Source organism: Rattus rattus, chromosome 4, assembly GCF_011064425.1.
Source record: "Rattus rattus isolate New Zealand chromosome 4, Rrattus_CSIRO_v1, whole genome shotgun sequence".
NCBI classification, from domain to species: Eukaryota; Metazoa; Chordata; class Mammalia; order Rodentia; family Muridae; genus Rattus; species Rattus rattus.
The window spans coordinates 110,439,277-110,457,209 of record NC_046157.1 but is presented as its reverse complement, the minus strand read 5'-3'; the positions used below and the strand labels follow the sequence as shown (position 1 = coordinate 110,457,209).

The window sequence follows — 17,933 nt, the reverse complement described above, 5'->3', positions numbered from 1 at the left end:
ATGTACATTTGTATAACAGGAGAGGGCATCAAACCCCTTTATAGACAGTTGTGAGCCACCATTTGAGTGCTGGGAATTTGTTACGGTAAAAATAAAAGAGCGGAGGAACTGGTTTCCGTGCATACCCTGTTGGTCGTGCTCTCTTGCTAGTTCCGGCTCTGGCGGGCCATTTGAACTAGCGCTAATTTATCTGAGATCAGTATCCCTCCTGGAGGCTCTCTGCCAGCCATGAACTCTCTGGTTCCAGCTACCCAGCAAAATCATGGTTCTAGAAGTCCAGCAGCAGCTGACCTCCCTGCCACGGACTCTGCCCACACTCCCAGCAGCTGCCCTCTGGTAGTTAACGTATAGACTCCGACTACCCGGTGATATAAAGACTTGACAAACTGTAACCCAACAATCAGATTTATGTGTTAAATTCTCAATTCACAATACATCCACAGAATAAATCCACTGCCAATTAATAAAGATATAAACCACCCACCTAGACGAGATAAAATTGACCTAATCCACCTGGATCAGAATCACCCCTTCCCTCTGTCTCCATCTTCCTCTTCGCCCTCCTCCTCCTCCTCCTCCTCCTCCTCCTCCTCCTCCTCCTCCTCCTCCTCCTCCCTCCTTCATAGACTTTTCCCCACCTACCCTTCCTTCTCATCCAATGATAGGCTTCGCCTTATCCTGGCCCCGCCTTGCTGCATAATGACATCACCCTACAGGAACTGAACTCAGGACCTCTGGAAGAGCAGCTTGTGCTTTTAACCGCTGAGCCATCTCCCCAGCCCTGTAATACCCTACGAGTACCACTGTGCACCCAGTGTTCCCACTTTTACATAAAGCAGTGTTTCTAGTTTCCCACCTTAATATTTTAGCCAATAGTTAATTGATGTTTTTGTTATGTTTTGCTTTTAAAGACAGAGTCTCGCTGCAGTCCAGGGTAGGGCTTCAAACTCCCTGTAACCCCTGCTTCGTCTTTCTGAGTATATTTAATGCCCAAATCCACCAACAGTCTGAGATCCCACAGTTCGGAAATCACCTCAGTTATAGACTTACATAAATAAAGGCAACCCAGCTGGCTACCTCCAGTGGAACAGAACACTTAAATAGACTTTAGAGAGGGTCTTACTTTTCTTGGATAGTATCCTCCAGTTCTTTGAATTTCTTTGACAAATTATTAGTTTTCTCAAACACCAGAGCTTTGTCCCCTGGTAAGCCGTGGCTGGATATCTCTTTCAGGAGGCTGTGCAAAGCTTCGAGATCTTTCCTGTGTTCTAAGAATTTAGTAGTGGATTCCTGCAAAGCATTGACATCTGTCAGTATAAACATTGCTAGACCTTAGAACGGCAAACCCACCAGTGTGTTCTGCGTGGAAGTCGAGCAGCTCGCGCATCTACTGCGTGGCGCTCCCCAGACTCTGAACGCACACGCTGTGTTGACCTTACACGCTGTGTTTTTGTTTCTCTGTGGATCTGGCATGCTCAGGGATAGCTGTAACAGCATGACAACGTGTGGTAAATGTTTTATTTCTATTCAACAGGGAGATGCTTCACGGAGAAACAAGTATGGACCAGTTAGAATGATGGTTGGGAGTTAGGACTGTAGATAAAAGACGCGTGAGCCTGTCTCAGCCGGTCCACGTGCTTGGCACTGTCACTCCTGAGGGATACGCACCTGCATATGCTGAGACAGCTCTGGAACGTCCTTTCCCGGCATGTCTACCTCAGTGAGTGCCTGGCTCTGTGTCTCTAGGAAAGTCTGGAGCTTGTCTGAGAGCTTCTCAAACTCCTCTACTTTGGACTTTAGCTCCACCATCTTGGCGAGCTTTTCCTTGTGTTTCTGACTCGCTTCAGAAAAGCGAGCAGACAGGTCCTTCATTTTTGCTTGCAGCGAGGAGGCAGTGGATGGGTCTGTTGTCTCTATAAATGTCTTCACCTTTTCGTTCATGGCGTTTATGCTGCTCTGACGACCTGTAATATCCTGATCCAGCATCTGAAATACAGGAATTGTTGTACGTGTTTTCTGACGATGTCTACAGATAAAGCCACAGAGTTTTGAAAAAGATTCTTCACAGCAGTGTAAGCTTGGACAACCTGTGACTAGAACGGTTAGCGGTTGGAAATGAGTGGCGTGTTTGATTTTTCTCTTGAGGAAGCCAATCCTAAAGCTCCTCAGGGGAGTGTGGAGAACAGCTGGTTGGCTGCTTGAGAGAGGCGGGGGCTTGCTGCTACCGGGCAACCCCTAGGGATCTAAGGCAGCCTGGGGATTAGCCATGTTCTTAATTTTTTTAAATACCTGGCAACAGCAAGATTGATCTGACGAACCCTCGAGCAGCTGGCCAAAGTCACGGTAAACAAGATTAGATACAACGTACGGTTAAACCCTCCTTAATGAATAATGACGAGTCTATTAATCCCTTTCCAGGTGCCATCAAAAAAATCATTTACATACTCATTTGTACAAGCACCGATTGCTCCTCTGCGGTTTTCATTAGTATCCCTCTTTGTTGTGGTATAATATAAAAAAAGGCGCTTCGTGAGGTTCCCACGGCTCCCGCTCTGCGCCTGATCCTCGCTCTAGCCGTTTCTCTGTTCCCCCTTTCACACACTGTCCCCTTGGCAGTTGTTACCATGCCCGAGACTCACATCGTGTTCCTCCCCATGCCACGCTGGCCTCAAGCATTCTACAGCCTAGAATGCTTCCTGTCACGGACTCTGCTCACACTCCCAACTCCCCAGTGAAACCATGACTCAGCAAACTGGAACCCAACAGCCAGATTTATGTATTAAATGCTCAATGTACAATACATCTGCACAATTAACTTACAACCAATTGATAAGGATACAAACCGCCCACCTAGATAAGATACAGTTTGCTCATCTAGACACACAAAATCCTGCACATAGCCATCCCTTAAGAATATTCATAACAATCTGTAAATGTGCAGAGAGAAATCTTAACATCCGCCTCCATGCTCTCTCCCTTGCTGCAGTCTCCTCCTCTCTAAAACTTTGCTCCTGTCCATCCTTCCTTCTCGTCCCATGGCAGGCCTCGTTCTACCCTGTACCTGTATAGTGACATCAACCTACACCTCTTTATCTCCAAGCCTACCTATTCCTGAAGGTAAATAACGTGTTTTCAAGGGCAAGTGGAATTCTTCCCTTTAATGAAGGTCACTCACGATGTTTTTACTGATGAGGTCCTGGAGCGCTGTGGAGTTTAAGGGCACTTGACCTTGTTTGACCAGTGAGCTTTCCACACTTCCCATCCAGTCCAGCATCTCGTCCAATCCGTCCTGCACACTCAGGGAGCGGGTCAGCGTTATCTGAAGCTTTTCGTTCCGTTCATTCACAGACTTGGACAGGTCGTCGTATCTCCCAACAATGTCATCTACTCCAAGCAGAGAGAAGGGGGACAGGGAGCACAGAGTTGTACTTGACCGATTCACTTTTTCAAACGCACTTTATGATGAACAGTTACGTTTCCATAGGGAAAAAAGCGTAAATGACACGTCTCTAATGAACCATCAGATCAGGTGTAACATTTATACAGACGGCCGTGGAGTGGAAAATAAAATAGTAAAAAACAAACAAACAAACAAAAAAAAAAACAACACCAAAAAAAAACGGGAAAAGAAGTTATGGCTGGAGAGATGGCTCAGCGGTTAAGAGCACTGACTGCTCTTCCAGAGGTCCTGAGTTCAATTCCCAGCAACCACATGGTGGCTCACAACCATCTGTAATGGGATCTGGTGCCCTTTTCTGGTGTGTCTGAAGACAGCTACAGTGTACTCATATAAATAAAAATTAATTAAAAAAAAACAAGAAAAGAAATCACACGCCTGGCACCTGCATGGGGAAGGATTCTTAGATGCATACACATTTGGAGTGTCCCAGAGAGATGAAAGGTCTAAACAGTGGGTCACTTCAATCACTGCCGTGTCTCGGCCTGACCTGTGAACACATTGATAACTGCCTGGGGTGGGGAGTGACGGTCTCAGACATACTCTCTAGGGACAATTCTGCCACACAGACACTCATGGTCAGCTTTTGTCATAATCAGAAAGAGTCTTCAAGTGCACAGAAGTAAGGAGATGCAGATGGTAAACCTTACGTCGTGGTGTTATGTCACCAGTAGATCTCATCACCCGTAAGCACTGTCTCCTGAGGAACAGCTCGACTGCCAGTCGTAAGCTGTGACTTAAAGCAGCCGCGTGAGTTAGGGGTCACACCTGAGTCTGACCCTTGCTTCCTCTGCTGTTATCCTCCCGGTGCCTACGAAAAGCAGTTTCTCTCTCCTTGCAGCATTCTTGTGGGCTTCGTTGTATTTCGCCAAAGGGCCACGATTATCTCAGTCACATAAACTTTCCAATTTAGTGAAGAACTGTTAAGCAACAGCTTAAATTGTTTGACTATCGAGTCCTGTGCCACAAACCAAACACAAGCCTCTAAGGGGACTCGTTTAAGGAGCTGTCTAGGCTGTGGCTAATGCAGTGTTCCACATTGTGTCCTGCTAAAGCCTTCAGGAATGACTCACATGCTTTCCCAAGGCTGGCCTGGGATATATGCAAGCTCTTATTGTCTTTATTTATTTGTTAAATCAACAAACAATCCAAAAAAAGTATTTTTAGAAGTTACTAAGAAGTTTTTCTTAGAAATAATAATAATAATAATAATAATAATAATAATAATAATAATAATAATAATAATAAAAGATCTTATGGAAATGTCTCTGTATCCTAAACCGGTCCACACATTCTTAGAAAATGCTGCCAGAGAGAAGCTTTAACTGTCCTTGCTATAACCCATTAAATAACGAACATTTAACAGCAGGAAAAGTCAGGCATGGCATTCAGAAGTCTTAGCATTCAGATGACTAACATAGGACTGTCATGAGTTCAAGACCAGCCTGGGCTCCACAGTTATTCTCAGGCCAACTGGGCTATTGAGCAAGATCTTGTCTTAAAAAGATGAAAAAACAAAAAGGAGGAAAAAAAAGGAAGGAAAACCTCAAAATGCCTCTTAAAATAACAGAAAACAATGAAGACAACCCTTCCCTCTACACCTCCAGGCGTGGGCTCCTACTCTGGCCATGGTCGCCCATGTGGGCTTAGACGATGGTCTATCGAAATGGAAGAATAAAACCTTAAGGGCTAGCACTCACACTTTCCTCATAGGCCTTAAAGTTCTGTAGCTTTGTGTTTTATAATTAGATACATTATACCATGATAAAAATCACATGTAATTCATAAATACATGTGCCTTGAAATCACTTATTGATCGTGGTCACGATCAAGAATGCTTGTGTCTCTAAGAATGAAGAAAAGTGGTGGAGTGCCTTTCTTTTCACTGAAAACTTCTGCTCAGATTTTTAACTCAGCTCTACTTGGGGGGAACCATATGAATAGTCATCTGGAAGATGTTTTTAATCTCATACGCACAGACAGAGATCATGAAGCAAACAACTTGCATGTGTGAACACTTTCTCCTTATCTGTAAGATACCTCTATTTCGAATTTACCCAGGAGACAGGAAACAAGGGCTAAGACCTTACACTAAGACCTCACCAAGCGTCTTCTGGATGTCGTTCTTGGCAGGAAGTAGCGAGCCCTTGGCATCCAAGAGTACTTCTGCGGTTTTCTTCAGCTTCTCTACAGCAGCCTGCTGACTTGATATCTGTCCTTGCAAAGCCTGTGGGATTAAGTGGTTTTCAATTATATGCAGGACTAACAGGTTCCCAATGAGGAAAACAATGGTAATCTCAATTGAACAGAATAAACCACAGAACACACAAACTTTCATTGTCAAGCTTACTCTGGACTTCCGAGGGTACAGCAAGGAGAATGCATCAACCAACCAATCCAGACGGTGAGCCAAGGCACACCGTGAGGTGTTCTTAGCAACCTGCCTACTTTCAATTTCTAACCTCATGATGCTTTTCCCTAATTCTTACTTTGATGCTTTGTACCCTGCCCCCCAAATCCCAATGCCCAGCAGCAGCAAAACTAAGACACAGAGAACCCCCAGGGCTGTTTCTGACCCTAGGTCCTTGACTTCATGGTGTGCCATCTGTATTTGTGTAATTTGTTATTGAGCATCTAAAAATTAAAAAAGCATTACCACACTCTGGGGTAAAACAGCTACAAAGCTTACAGGATGGGCTACATTCTCCAGGTAAGAGGAGATACTGGAGGAAGACCCGTGGGGGAGTGAGGACCAGTAAGGGGTGACGATGCTGGGCCCTGAAAAAACTATGGAAATGAAAAAGCAGAATATTTCTCTGTAGGGTAACCAGAAGGCAAAGAAATAGCCTGGGGAAAGGGAAAGGGGGGAGGGGGAAAAGGGGAGGGGAGGGGAAGGGAGGGGAAGGGAGAAGAGGGGAGAGGGGACAGGTACCCAGGGGAAGGCAGGCAGTGGGAGCAACTGGATGCTGGCCTAGCCCAGGATACTTTCCTGATGTCTCCTCCAGGGTTCTGACAGTGCTGAAGGAGATGTGCCCGTCCTCTCTGCGCCTTCCCCTTCTTCCCTTCCACTGTCCTTTGCTCTTGCCCCTTCTGCGTCCTTGCAGTGAACGAAGGCTGCTGCGTTCACTTGGTGGGGATGCAGGTGTCCTGGAGACATCTGTGCCTTTCCTTTAGCCTATGAGGCCACTGAAACAATGGGCCCCCAAGAACTTGAATCTCCCCAGAGATCTCATGCTGGGAGAAGGAAAGGCTAGATTCTCGTGCCAGCCAAAGGGTAAGCTTGTCTCCTGGAAGGATATTTCACAGTTCCCACAATGTGTCAGACCACCTTGTCTGAGACTGAAGCTAAGACAAGGCCGGGTGGCCGGGCCGGCGATGAGCAAGGCTGCATCCTGACCAGGGATTCGTTTCTCTTGCTTCCCACTTAACCTTAAACCTCAGGTCAGGGCCCCAAAGACGGGGTCTTTATTTCCTTCCCCAGTGTGGCCAGCCTGCGCATCTCTCTCCTCTCTGCTCTCATCATCCCTTGGTTCTATAATTGGCCTGAGGGTGGAGGCCAAGCCTAGCTTGACAGCACTGCAGGGCGCAGGCTCTGATCACAGTAATTCAAGTAACCCCACCTGCTAAAAGGAACCATCTCTAGATCAATGAATCTTTTAAACTTCAGTTCTCAGTGTATAACCCTGAGTAAGAATATAGCATTTTAAAAATTATCTATCCTTAGTTCAAAATTTTAAAATATGGTTTGGATCTAGGGCGACCCTTGGATCTCACCGAGAAGGGGGAATAGAATAGATGTGGGGGGTTGGGTGGATGGGGGGGACTGGGTGGGGGAGATGGTAGGGATGGGAACGGTGGGATCAGGTGTGGGAAGAATAGAACAGAGGGAAAGAGAACTGGAATCAGGGGTAGGGGCGTGTGCCTGGGACAAGCTGAAAATCTAGGACAATGGAAACTCCCAGGAATCCATGGGGTGACCCGACTAGGACTCCTAGCAATGGGGGATACGGAGCCTGAAACACCCATCTCCTGTAAGCAGGTAAGACATCCAGTGGAGGGATTAGACACCAACCCAGTCACAAACTTTGACCCACAGTTTTTTCCTGCCTACAGGACGTGTAGGGGTGAAGATGGAGCAGAAATGGAGGAAATGGTCGGTCAATGACTGCCCGGCTTGAGATCCATGCCATGAGAGGGAGCCATCCCTGACATCATTCATCATATTCTGCAACGTTTGCTGACTAGAGCCTAGCATAACTCATCCGAAAGGCCTCACCCAGCAACTGAGGAAAACAGATGCAGAGACCCACAGTCAAACATTAGGGAATCCTGTGGAAGATGGGGAGGAAGGATTCAAAGAGTCAGAGGGGTCAAGGGGACTACAAGAAAACCTACAGAATCAGCTAATCCCTGGTCAGGATGCAGGGGCTCACAAGGACTGAACCCCCAACCAGAGAGCACACACAGGACGAACCTAGCACATATGTAGCAGTTGTGCACCTGGGTCTTCGTGTGGGACTCCTGAAGCAGGAGCAGGGGCTGTCTGATGGTTTGCCTGCCTTTGGATCCCTTTCCTCTAACAGGGCTGTCTCGTCTCGCCTTAAGTAGTCTTACTGCAACCTGATACGCCAAGGCTGGTTGATATCTATGGAGGACCTCCCCTTTTTTAAGGAGAAAGGAAGGAGGGGTGGTGTGCTGACTGGTTTTGTGTCAACTTGACACGAGCTGGAGTTATCAAGGAGAAAGGAGCTTCCCTTGAGGAAATGCCTCCATGAGACCCAGCTGTAAGGCATTTTCTTAATTAGTGATCAAGGGTGGGAGGGCCCAGCCCATTGTGGGTGGTACCATCCCTGGGCTAGTGGTGGTCCTGGGTTCTATAAGAAAGCAAGCAGAGCAAGCCAGGGGAGCAAGCCAGTAAGTAACATCCCTCCATGGCCTCTGCATCAGCTCCTGCTTCCTGACCTGCTTGAGTTCCAGTCCTGACTTCCTTTGGTGATGAAACAGCAATGTGGAAGTGTAAGCTGAATAACCCTTTCCTCCACAACCTGCTTCTTGGTCCTGATGTTTGTGCAGGAATAGAAACCCTGACTAAGATAAGTTGGTATAGGGGGTGAGGAGAGGAGAAAGGAAGGGGAAGCTGCAATTGGGATGTCAACTAACTAAATTAATCAATTAATAAAAATAGGATAGAGTAATTTGACAGTTTGTCTCACCAAGAGTTTGTCGATCACACATTTCTGGAAAGGCAGGAAGACATTCTGTGGTAAGGTGGTTAACTGAAGTTTGCATCTCTATATACCACGAAGGAACTTACCAGGAACCGTTATGACTGACTCTGAGGCACTCTGAACATGACGGCAACATTCTTCTAGATGTCCTTTCCTGAACAGATACCCACCGTGCACTTTGGGCGGGGTAACCCTCTAGATCAGTGTCCTCAACCTTCCTAATGTAGTTCCTCACGTTGTGGTGACCTCCCTAACCACAGATTATTTTCATTGCTAATTCGCAACTGTAACTTGCTACAGTTGTGACTCACAATGCAAATGTCTAGTATGCCGAGAGCTGATAGTCTTAGGCGACACCTATGAAAGGGGTTGTTTGGACCCTCAAAGGGGTTTGCCATCCACGGGTTCTAGAAACTAGGAACATAGCACCATACAAGACAGACACAAACCCCTGCCTTCTTGGAGCTTAATTCTAATGGAAAAGTCAAGAAATATAACAGTAATTAAGCGGCTGGCTTTGGTGGAGGTGGGAGGAGGGTGCAGTGGATGCTGCCAACAATGGCAATGTTAATCCGGTTAAGTAACTGTGGGATAAATGTTCTGGAACCCTCTGGTGGGACAGAATATTCTCCACAGATTTCCTGGGCCCAGAGCAAAACTATCACGCAACCGTGGAGAATGGAATTCTTTCGATAGCATGGCTGAGGGGTTGTTTCTCTTCCCCTTCCTCCTCCTCCTTTACCTTGGTCTCTTCTAACTGCCTTTGCAGATTTTTGGGGTCCAAAGCGATGGGCTCGAGCAAGTGTCTGCTGGCTTTGGCCTCGCAGGCCTGGAGCCCGGAGAGAAGTCCACAGGAAGCATCTTCGTAGTGTTGGTATTTATCCACCAGATCTTTGAGGTTGTTTCCAAGAACACTGCACTAAAAATCAAAGACAGAGAGAGAGGGAGGGAGGCTGAGGCCCACCATCTTCTCATGTGATAAGATCTCAAGATGGATGAACTGTATAACTCGGGGGGCGGGGGGACCAGACTTCAACCAAAGTCGAGGCATCTTCCCCTTCATGTGGAGAATGTGGGGAAGTCAAAAGGTAACCATTAAAACGAGGAGATAGTTCTAGACTTACAATAACTAAAAAAGACGTCGTTGCTGGCTGGCCTTAAACACAAATCAATCACCGGACCAGGCAAACTTTCACACAATACCATAGAAATGTGATGAAAATCCTTTAAGGTGCTTTACACCTTCTACGTGCTGTACAGGACTAACGTGATCAGGTGAAATAACTTAAGAGTAACAGAAGCACCACCCGAGCCTCAGAAGTGCTCGCCAAATATGCAACGGGCTACGCCTGGACAGCCTCCGCTACAATCAGGAAAACACATTCTTGGGTCTTCTCCCTCCCCACACTAAGACAGGATCTTGCTATGTAGCCCAGGCTGACCCAAGGGAGCAACGCAGAACATTAGCCACTCATAATGAAAACATATCGATCAAATACATCTGCACAACAGTCCTGGAATATTGGAAGGGAATTATCCTACGTGAATGACAATGACCGGAAGCTGAGGCCCCTCCTTCTGCCTAGCTCATGAGCCTCATCTGGTGGCCAAATCTGGTACTACAAAAATTTGAGAAACCAACTTCAGGTTACTAACCTTTAAGAGACATTTTCCCCATGTCAATATTTGTGTGTTCTATTTTTTTTTTTAACTTCTAAATCCAAAGCAAAAGTGAAGACGACACGTATAAAAGTTTATCACGGACTGACCTCCATTTAAAAAAAAAATAAAAAGAAAGCAAACTTACCTTAGAGTAGAGAGACCGGAAGCGGTCTGTAACCTGATCCAGTTTGGTCTGAACCTCTCTGTGGGTTGCGGAAGTCTCAACGCTGTCCTTGCCAATCCTGTCACCGTCCCTCTTGCTGCAAGATTTGGCAGCTTCCATCACTCTGTTTCCGGAAATGGTGATGTACCTCAGGTCACCTTTGTGCGAAATGACGTCTTCCGAGAAGCTCTTCTGCCTCGCCAGCTTGTCCGTCAGCCCGCTGAGGTCGTCCGCGCCTGCCTCCAGGTTCTCCAGCTCCTGTTCCGACTGCTGCAGCCAATGCTCAAACTCACCGCAGTCGGCATCGAACTTCTCCAGCTCCTCCTGCAGGGAGTGGGTCAGCTTCACCTTCTTCTCGCACTCGGCCAGCACCGTCTCGTAGTGCGCCTTCAGCTCCTGCACGTTGGCCTGCAGCTTCTCCTTCTCTTCAGGGGACAGATGGTGGCCCTGTTTCTCCAGCAGCACCTGCGCCGACTGCGTGGCCATGATGACCGCCTGGTGCTGAGCCACGATCTTTTCATGCTGGGCCTGTGTGGAAACAACACTTTAGACCTGCTGCCAGGAACACCGTGCCTTGGCGGGGTGACCAGGCTTCTAGGACCCAACCATATCTATAACCCTTCCTCCTGTTGTCGAGTTTAAAGACAGTTGAACAAGAGCGAAACAAGAACAGTATTAGAGAAGCCTAGCGAGTTAGAGGAGAAGACAAGAGGGGAATGATGGAGACATCTGGCCCCACTGGGTCTCAGGCTTATACTGAACATGGAGGTGGTGGCCTCAATGGTGTCGCTGATTTGCTTTAAGGATCGCCTCAGCTCACATACAAAGAATTCCTCCAGAACCTGGCAGAGGTTTGAGTCTACGGAGGCAGGAAAGCAGAGAGGGCCCTCGGGAAGTGGTGAGGCCACGGGGTCAGAGGCACGAGAGCTGCTGACAGCCTCACTCTCCTCTCAAGGACAGCCACCAGGCACCAAGAGACAGAGACAAGAACCATCAACTCCGGGACACGTTGAAACGGTCACCCCAGAGCTGCCTTTGCTCTTGCAGGTGCATGGAGGACACAGCCTCTACTGCTTCTGTGTGCTGGGCTTTCGTTCTTCACAGCAGCCTATGACCGCTCACAGGCAACACACAGAGCTCAAGGCTGTGCAGCAAAACTATGGCCGAGGACAAGGCCAAACTCTACTTTACTACACGTGGAACCTGGGCAAGCTACGTTGGGTATGTAAGTTGCACATGTCATCCGATGGGAATTTAAAACCTCAAAGAGTAGCTAGTTAGACTGGGAAACTGAGGAGGCGTGCTGGGCCACCGCCCCTGCTCTGGAGAACTCAACAATCAGCCTCCTTCATGTCCTTCTTTGTTTTTTTTTTTTCTTTTTTTCGGAGCTGGGGACCGAACCCAGGGCCTTGTGCTTGCTAGGCAAGCACTCTACCATGTCCTTCTTTGTTAAGCTTTATGCATACCATGTCTGTTCCGGGTGACCTCGGAGGCCAGCTGGAGTTACGGGCTGTGAGCTGCGTGATGTGGGGGGCTTGGAACTGCACTTGGATCCTCTTCCAGAACAGCAAGCTTTCCGAACCACTGAGCCAGCTCTCCAGCTCTCTTTTGTTTCTAAAACAGGGCTTCAGCTATGCACAGGAGTTGTACCTAGCGATTTCCTTCTTACGGTTTTCGTTTGCTAATAACTTTCTCAGTAATTTATACTAGACATAAGGCCGGGGCAGGGAAAGCCTTCATTCTCTGCGGTCGTAAGGCTCTGACTCTTGACCCATCCCCCACACAGAACCTGAGGGCAGCACCGTTTAATCACCTTGACCTTCTCGTACTGCTGGTTCAGGTTCCCCTCGGTCGTCCCGCCGTGCCCTTCGGCATCTGTCTCCAGCAGGTTACCATTGACTTCATCCTCTTCACCAGCTCCCGACGTGCCGTCGCCTTCATGCAGATGGGTTCCGTTCTGCTCCAGGGGTTGTGTGTGCAGCCTTCCTGGTCCTTCTGAGGCTCTCTCAACGTTTGACAACCAGTTCAGAAGGTTTTCTATTTTGGTTTTGCTCTCTTCCAGCTGCCTCGCAGCCGCAACCTGGGTAGGGGGGGATCATAAGTATTATAGACGCAGCCTAGGCTCAACACAGTAATGTGCGTGTGTGCGTGTGTGTGTGTGTGTGTGTGTGTGCACATATCAAAAACATATGAGAACTAAACCTTAAAGCAACAAGCAGTTACCCTGGGTCTATGCTGCCTTCAAACATGTATCATGAAATTTTAACTACAGTTGACTGCACTTCCCATGCATTTCTCACATGCACATTCTCTCAACCAGCTTCTACTTACGGAAAGACTAAGTAAAAGCCAACCCTCCCCATCTCTGAATCGGGCAGTAATGTACCCAGAGCCCCGTATTTTCACGCTCGCTCGGTGCTAACCACGGCTCACCACCACCTGATACGCACGACAAAGGCAAGCGGCTACCGTGCTAACCACCTGGTGAAGCAACAGTGCACCACACTGGGACAGGCACCTTTTCAGTCTCCTCCTTGAGGGCCGCAGTCACCGCCTTATCCAGCTCCTTGGTCGACTGCTCAGCCTTTAAATTCAGCTGCTCACATTTCACCTTCGCCTCGTTGAGCTTCTGCTCGATCAAAGCCTTATCCTCTTGGGACAACTCGTCGCCGCTCTCTTTCAAAAAGATTTCTGTGTTTCTCACTATTTCTGCCAGGGCCTGTGTACTTCCTTGCATATCCCTCTGTAATTCCTTAAAACACACGGGGAAAGAGGAACTGTTATCATTTGGATTCTTACAGAACCGGGATTCCAAGGGAGCGCGACTGCAGGCGGAGCCTGGCAGAGCCGAGAAGCACACGGAGTGTGGTGGTGGTGCTGTGAGCTGGTTCAGCTGCATGCTCGTTTTCTTGTAATTTGAACTCTCGGTATTAAAAACGAGTGAGCTTTTCATGAGAAAGGAAAGAGTTTCTGTGAAACACTGAAGACCTCGAGGTACTCGGGTATGTGAGTTACAGGACTCTGTATGAGATCTCTGTCAGAGCATTTACCACAGAAATTTGTGGCGCTATTTACTCTAATTCTAAACACCGATGCCTATTTTCTGAGACTGTGTCTCACTATGTGGCCCGGGTGGGTGGAGAAACAGTCCTCCTCCTCCTTGGCTTCCCAAGTGCTATGTTTCCAGTTAGACATGGCCCTCACACCCAATAGAAGCTTGATATTTAAATTCATATCTATTTCTCAGGAGAGAAAAGAAAAAAAGTTCCCATCAGTGAACTGGGTTTTTAACACCATGTTATATAAAACACAGCCCTTTGTACCTTAGCCCCAGCTACTAGGATTCCCAAGACTAAGATCTCTCAGGAGTTCTCGCTTTTCTGGGAAGTAGAAATTTCCCTCTGATCTTTCCTCTTAAACACAAGGGAACCCCATTTTTATGTACTTTCATCCTCATGTTATACCACTGCACCTTCATAACGCCTTTCTTCTACTCTGCCTTGAGCTTCCTCAAGGGCCTGAGTGTTCACTTGCCTGCATATTACAACAGTACTACTTGACATTAACTGTGGCAAGGACTTGATTCATATTTACTCAGCTTTAATAACAATGTAGCAACAGAAGGACGCTTAGGACTTACTGAAGGGAACCGAGATCCAGGGTCCTGACTTAACACTGAACTGAATCAAGGCTACAGATAGTGAGTTCTCCTGACATCAAGACACAAGTTTTCCTCTCCTGCGTTTTTTTTTTTTTACCCTCTTTCCTTAGATAAAAAAGAATTAATTACAAGAAAACCAGAGAAACAGAAAGGGGGTGGTACTGGGAAAGCAATCAAACTGAAGCCTATTTTTCCTGATTTGCCAGTGAGTCAGCTGGCCATAAAAGGGTTACATTGTAACCTATCATTTACCTCCTTGATCGCAGCATGTCACTAAAACAATGTCAAAAGAATTACCTGGCCTGCTTTAAGTTGTAAATCTAGATTTAGGTACAAAGTTTAAATCTATTTCCGAGAGCCTGGGCACGCCTTGCTTCTGACACCCCTGTGTTTTCAATAACCCCAGTGGTCTCACAGAACTCCGAACCAAACCTAACGGGGATATACAGCTACTTATACCAAAAGGTCTACCTCTTGCTTGGACTGGTACTTCTTTAACTCCACCGTGCCGTCTCCAATCACAAAGGCTTCCTGGTGACTAATTAGGCGGTTTTCAGTCTGGGTGAGGAGGTCACACAGCCCTTGGAGTTTCTCTTTGTACTCTTGCTGACGCTCTGCCACAACCTAAGATGGAGAAAACCCAAAACGCCGTCAATGGGCAACTTTCAACCTGCTTCTGATCTAGCCTCTTAACAGAACACACTTTCCAAACACCCCGCATTAAGCCTTTTTGAGTATGCTGTAAACATGATAGCACTGGAGTGCAAACAGAGGAAGGACAGACAGACAGTACGGTATGAGCATGTCCTGTATACACAAAAAGAGCCTGTTCGCGTGAAGACACTCAGTAGAATACTGGCCATGCACAAGTGTAAGAGATGGACTTCTGATCGACAGGAAGAAACATCCCATCTCCTTAAGCTCCTGAAACCTGCGACACATAGAATTAATTCTGCAAAAGGACACCAAAAGAGAAGTTAGTTGTGACTTGTCAGTAAACATATGGATATGTATGTATATATATATAGGTTATCATGCTACACATAGTGCCTGGATGCTTCAAGAGCAAAAGAAACATTGCATGCATTATTTTTATTTCAACATTAAGTTCTTCGCTCATTGCTGCCCTCGGACACTACCATAACAGAATCCACTAAATCTAACAGATTCGTAAGACAAAACCTGCATTTCTATTTTCCTATTCTACACCTTCTTATTACCTAGCTTACAGCAACAGTAGACACAGCTCATGTTTACTAAAATCTCAGCAGAGGCCAGGCACAGGGCTAAGGGTTTTGTATGAATCATCTTATCAGTGCTCATAATGCTACCAGATAAGCTTTCACCAGTGACTCTTGGGCGCTCCTGAATGCTTTCTGGCCCTCGTTTTTCAGAGAGGATGAGGACTCTCACCTCGCAGAATACTGTTAAGAGGTCAACGAAAAAACTCAACTACATGACAGCATCCAGGTGAAAGACCGTGCCTTGATGTAAGTCAGGGATTCTGCTCAGCACCGGTTCCGGCCTGTCCAGAGCACTCCCTAGCTGGTCAGTATTTACTGATCAAGTAAAACAGTGAGCGCAATTCCACAAGAAAGGCAAACCTTCTGATGACCGAGCTCCTGCTCGAGCTGCAGCAGAGTCTCTAACCGGACCACCTCGGAGGTCACCAGCTCCTGCATGTCAAGGAAACACTTCTGGGTTGTATTCAGGAGTCTCAGCAGCTGTCTGCTTTGGTTGGGAGACAGATCTTGTGCGTAATCGGAGATGAAGGACTGAATGTCAAAGGCTGTTGTCTCCAGCTGCACTTTGGTGTGTGAAAGGTCTGTCAGCACATTCTGTGAAGGAAGCAGCACAAATGGCCAGGAGAGGGAGGTTAGCATGAGGTTCACCAGCACTGGTAATGCTCAAGTATGCTTGCTACTTAAATATGATCCCGCTATCATCCCTTAAAGGGTTAAGAATACGTTTCTAGTAATTCGTAAAAAAAAAATTCATCATCTGGTAATAGGTAATTAAAGTGCTCTTCAAATTGCGTGTGTGTGTGTGTGTGTGTGTGTGTGTGTGTGTGATGTGTGATAACTGGTAACTCCTGTCTCCACCCCCTATTTCCACACAGAAACACTAGTACTACAGATATGTGTTACCCAACACAACTTTACACAGAGTCTAGGGATTTAAACTCTTATCCTCATGCTTGCATAGAAAGAATGACAAGCCCTTCATCTACTAAGTCATCTTTTCATTCCAATAATAAAGCATTTAAATACGATGGGAGTTAACATGCAAAGATATATATATATATATCTCCCTAAGGGCATTTTCTCCTCGCCTGGTAGATCACACTTAAAATAGCTATATATATATATATATATATATCTCCAAAATTACTTGACTCATCACAGTGAAATTGACATTAATGTCACAAAGTAACTGCTGATATTTCCATATCCTTTCAATTGTGATAATTCACAAGACTACAAGGAACACAGAATATTAATTAACAGGCTGTAATTTTTCTGACTGAGGCAAGGAACCCAGTGTTCACAGGAATGTTGTTCAAATTAAGAGCCCATTAAAAAAGAATTTTCAGATAAAAACTTATTACCGTACAAACACAACTTGGGTTACTATACTTTGACTAATCTGTAGCTAAGTTGGGCTTATACGATTCACTTGTAAAGCACATGAACACAGATGTCAGTATGTCAGTGGCAGTGAGAATTCGGTATGGTGGATGGAATACGTTCTAGTGTTAGGTTGACTATGAAGAGACATCTCTTCAAGCCAAAGACAGGGAAACAATTCCTGACGGTCTCGGGAAGGCTGTATTTGTCCTGAACACTTCCTACACGAGATCTGCAGGTCGTGTGCATTCTGATACTTGCCTTAAGAAACTTCACACTGTTCTTTACAAGTTCAGTATCTTGGACGTTCACGGTTTGAATGTCCTCCACAGATCTGCTTTTCTCCGACACCCAATCTGAGTAGGACGTAAGTCTGTGTAGGAAGTCTTCATGACGAACTGCCAGCTTAGACTAGAAAACAAAAAACTATGCATTCATTTCTGCTGATCCCCCAAATTTCAAAGTCCTACAGTGATTCTGTTTGGAGAGTTAAGAACTGTAAAGATACAATACTAAAAAAAATTAATAAATAAACCCTCATAGTACAGTTTAAATTCTCAATCACATTTTACTTGAAATTCACCATTTTTCGCCTACCGTTTCGGCGTCGATGGCAAGCGCGATCAGTTTCATCCTTTCTGAGGACACACTGCTGAGGGACTCGAAGGCATTCTGTAAACGTTCGTGGCTTTTGCTCAGCTCCTCATGATGTCTTCTGGGAAGGTCGCTAGGAAAAGACTTTAAGAATTCTTCTGCCAGCTTTAGGTCTTTTCTTAAAAATACAGCCATTGGAGCCAATCCCAACTCAAATGTCTGCGAAGAAATACAATCCAGATTCATTTACCAGGCACTAAAAGGCACAAACCCAAACCTGAAGTATAAGAGAGAAGGGCATTCTGCTCTGTGGAACTGTGTATTAAATGGCACCATCCATGAAGCAGTATAACCTGGACCTGGATGTCTCCCAAAACCTATGCTTTGGACCTCGGCTTGGTGCTACAGGGGGGAAATAGAAACTTTGGGACGAGGATTTAGTAGGTGCGTTTCAGATCCCTGAAGTTGTTGACTCTCAAATGCCCGGGAGCACTCTGGTCTCTCTTCTTCTGCCTTTCAGCTTGAGGTGAAGAACTGCCTT

At 46.4% G+C, this 17,933-nt stretch overlaps 1 protein-coding gene across 6 annotated transcripts in view; it reads right to left on the bottom strand.

Moving 5' to 3' along the window:
• Window positions 1-17,933, bottom strand: part of Dst (dystonin) — a 396,852-nt gene that overhangs the window by 101,622 nt on the left and 277,297 nt on the right. For 4 of the 6 annotated variants that reach the window (XM_032900896.1, XM_032900898.1, XM_032900899.1 and 1 more), the window contains 9 exons: window positions 14,643-14,795; window positions 13,029-13,262; window positions 12,324-12,590; window positions 10,493-11,038; window positions 9,428-9,604; window positions 5,561-5,684; window positions 3,176-3,384; window positions 1,669-1,986; window positions 1,124-1,290 (listed from right to left, as the gene is read on the bottom strand). In XM_032900896.1, the coding sequence (XP_032756787.1) occupies window positions 1,124-1,290; window positions 1,669-1,986; window positions 3,176-3,384; window positions 5,561-5,684; window positions 9,428-9,604; window positions 10,493-11,038; window positions 12,324-12,590; window positions 13,029-13,262; window positions 14,643-14,795 (2,195 nt within the window). Of the gene's footprint in view, window positions 1-1,123; window positions 1,291-1,668; window positions 1,987-3,175; window positions 3,385-5,560; window positions 5,685-9,427; window positions 9,605-10,492; window positions 11,039-12,323; window positions 12,591-13,028; window positions 13,263-14,642; window positions 14,796-15,775; window positions 16,010-17,059; window positions 17,210-17,395; window positions 17,612-17,933 lie in introns of all 6 variants that reach the window. The other 2 variants (XM_032900894.1, XM_032900895.1) reach the window with 1 other exon arrangement.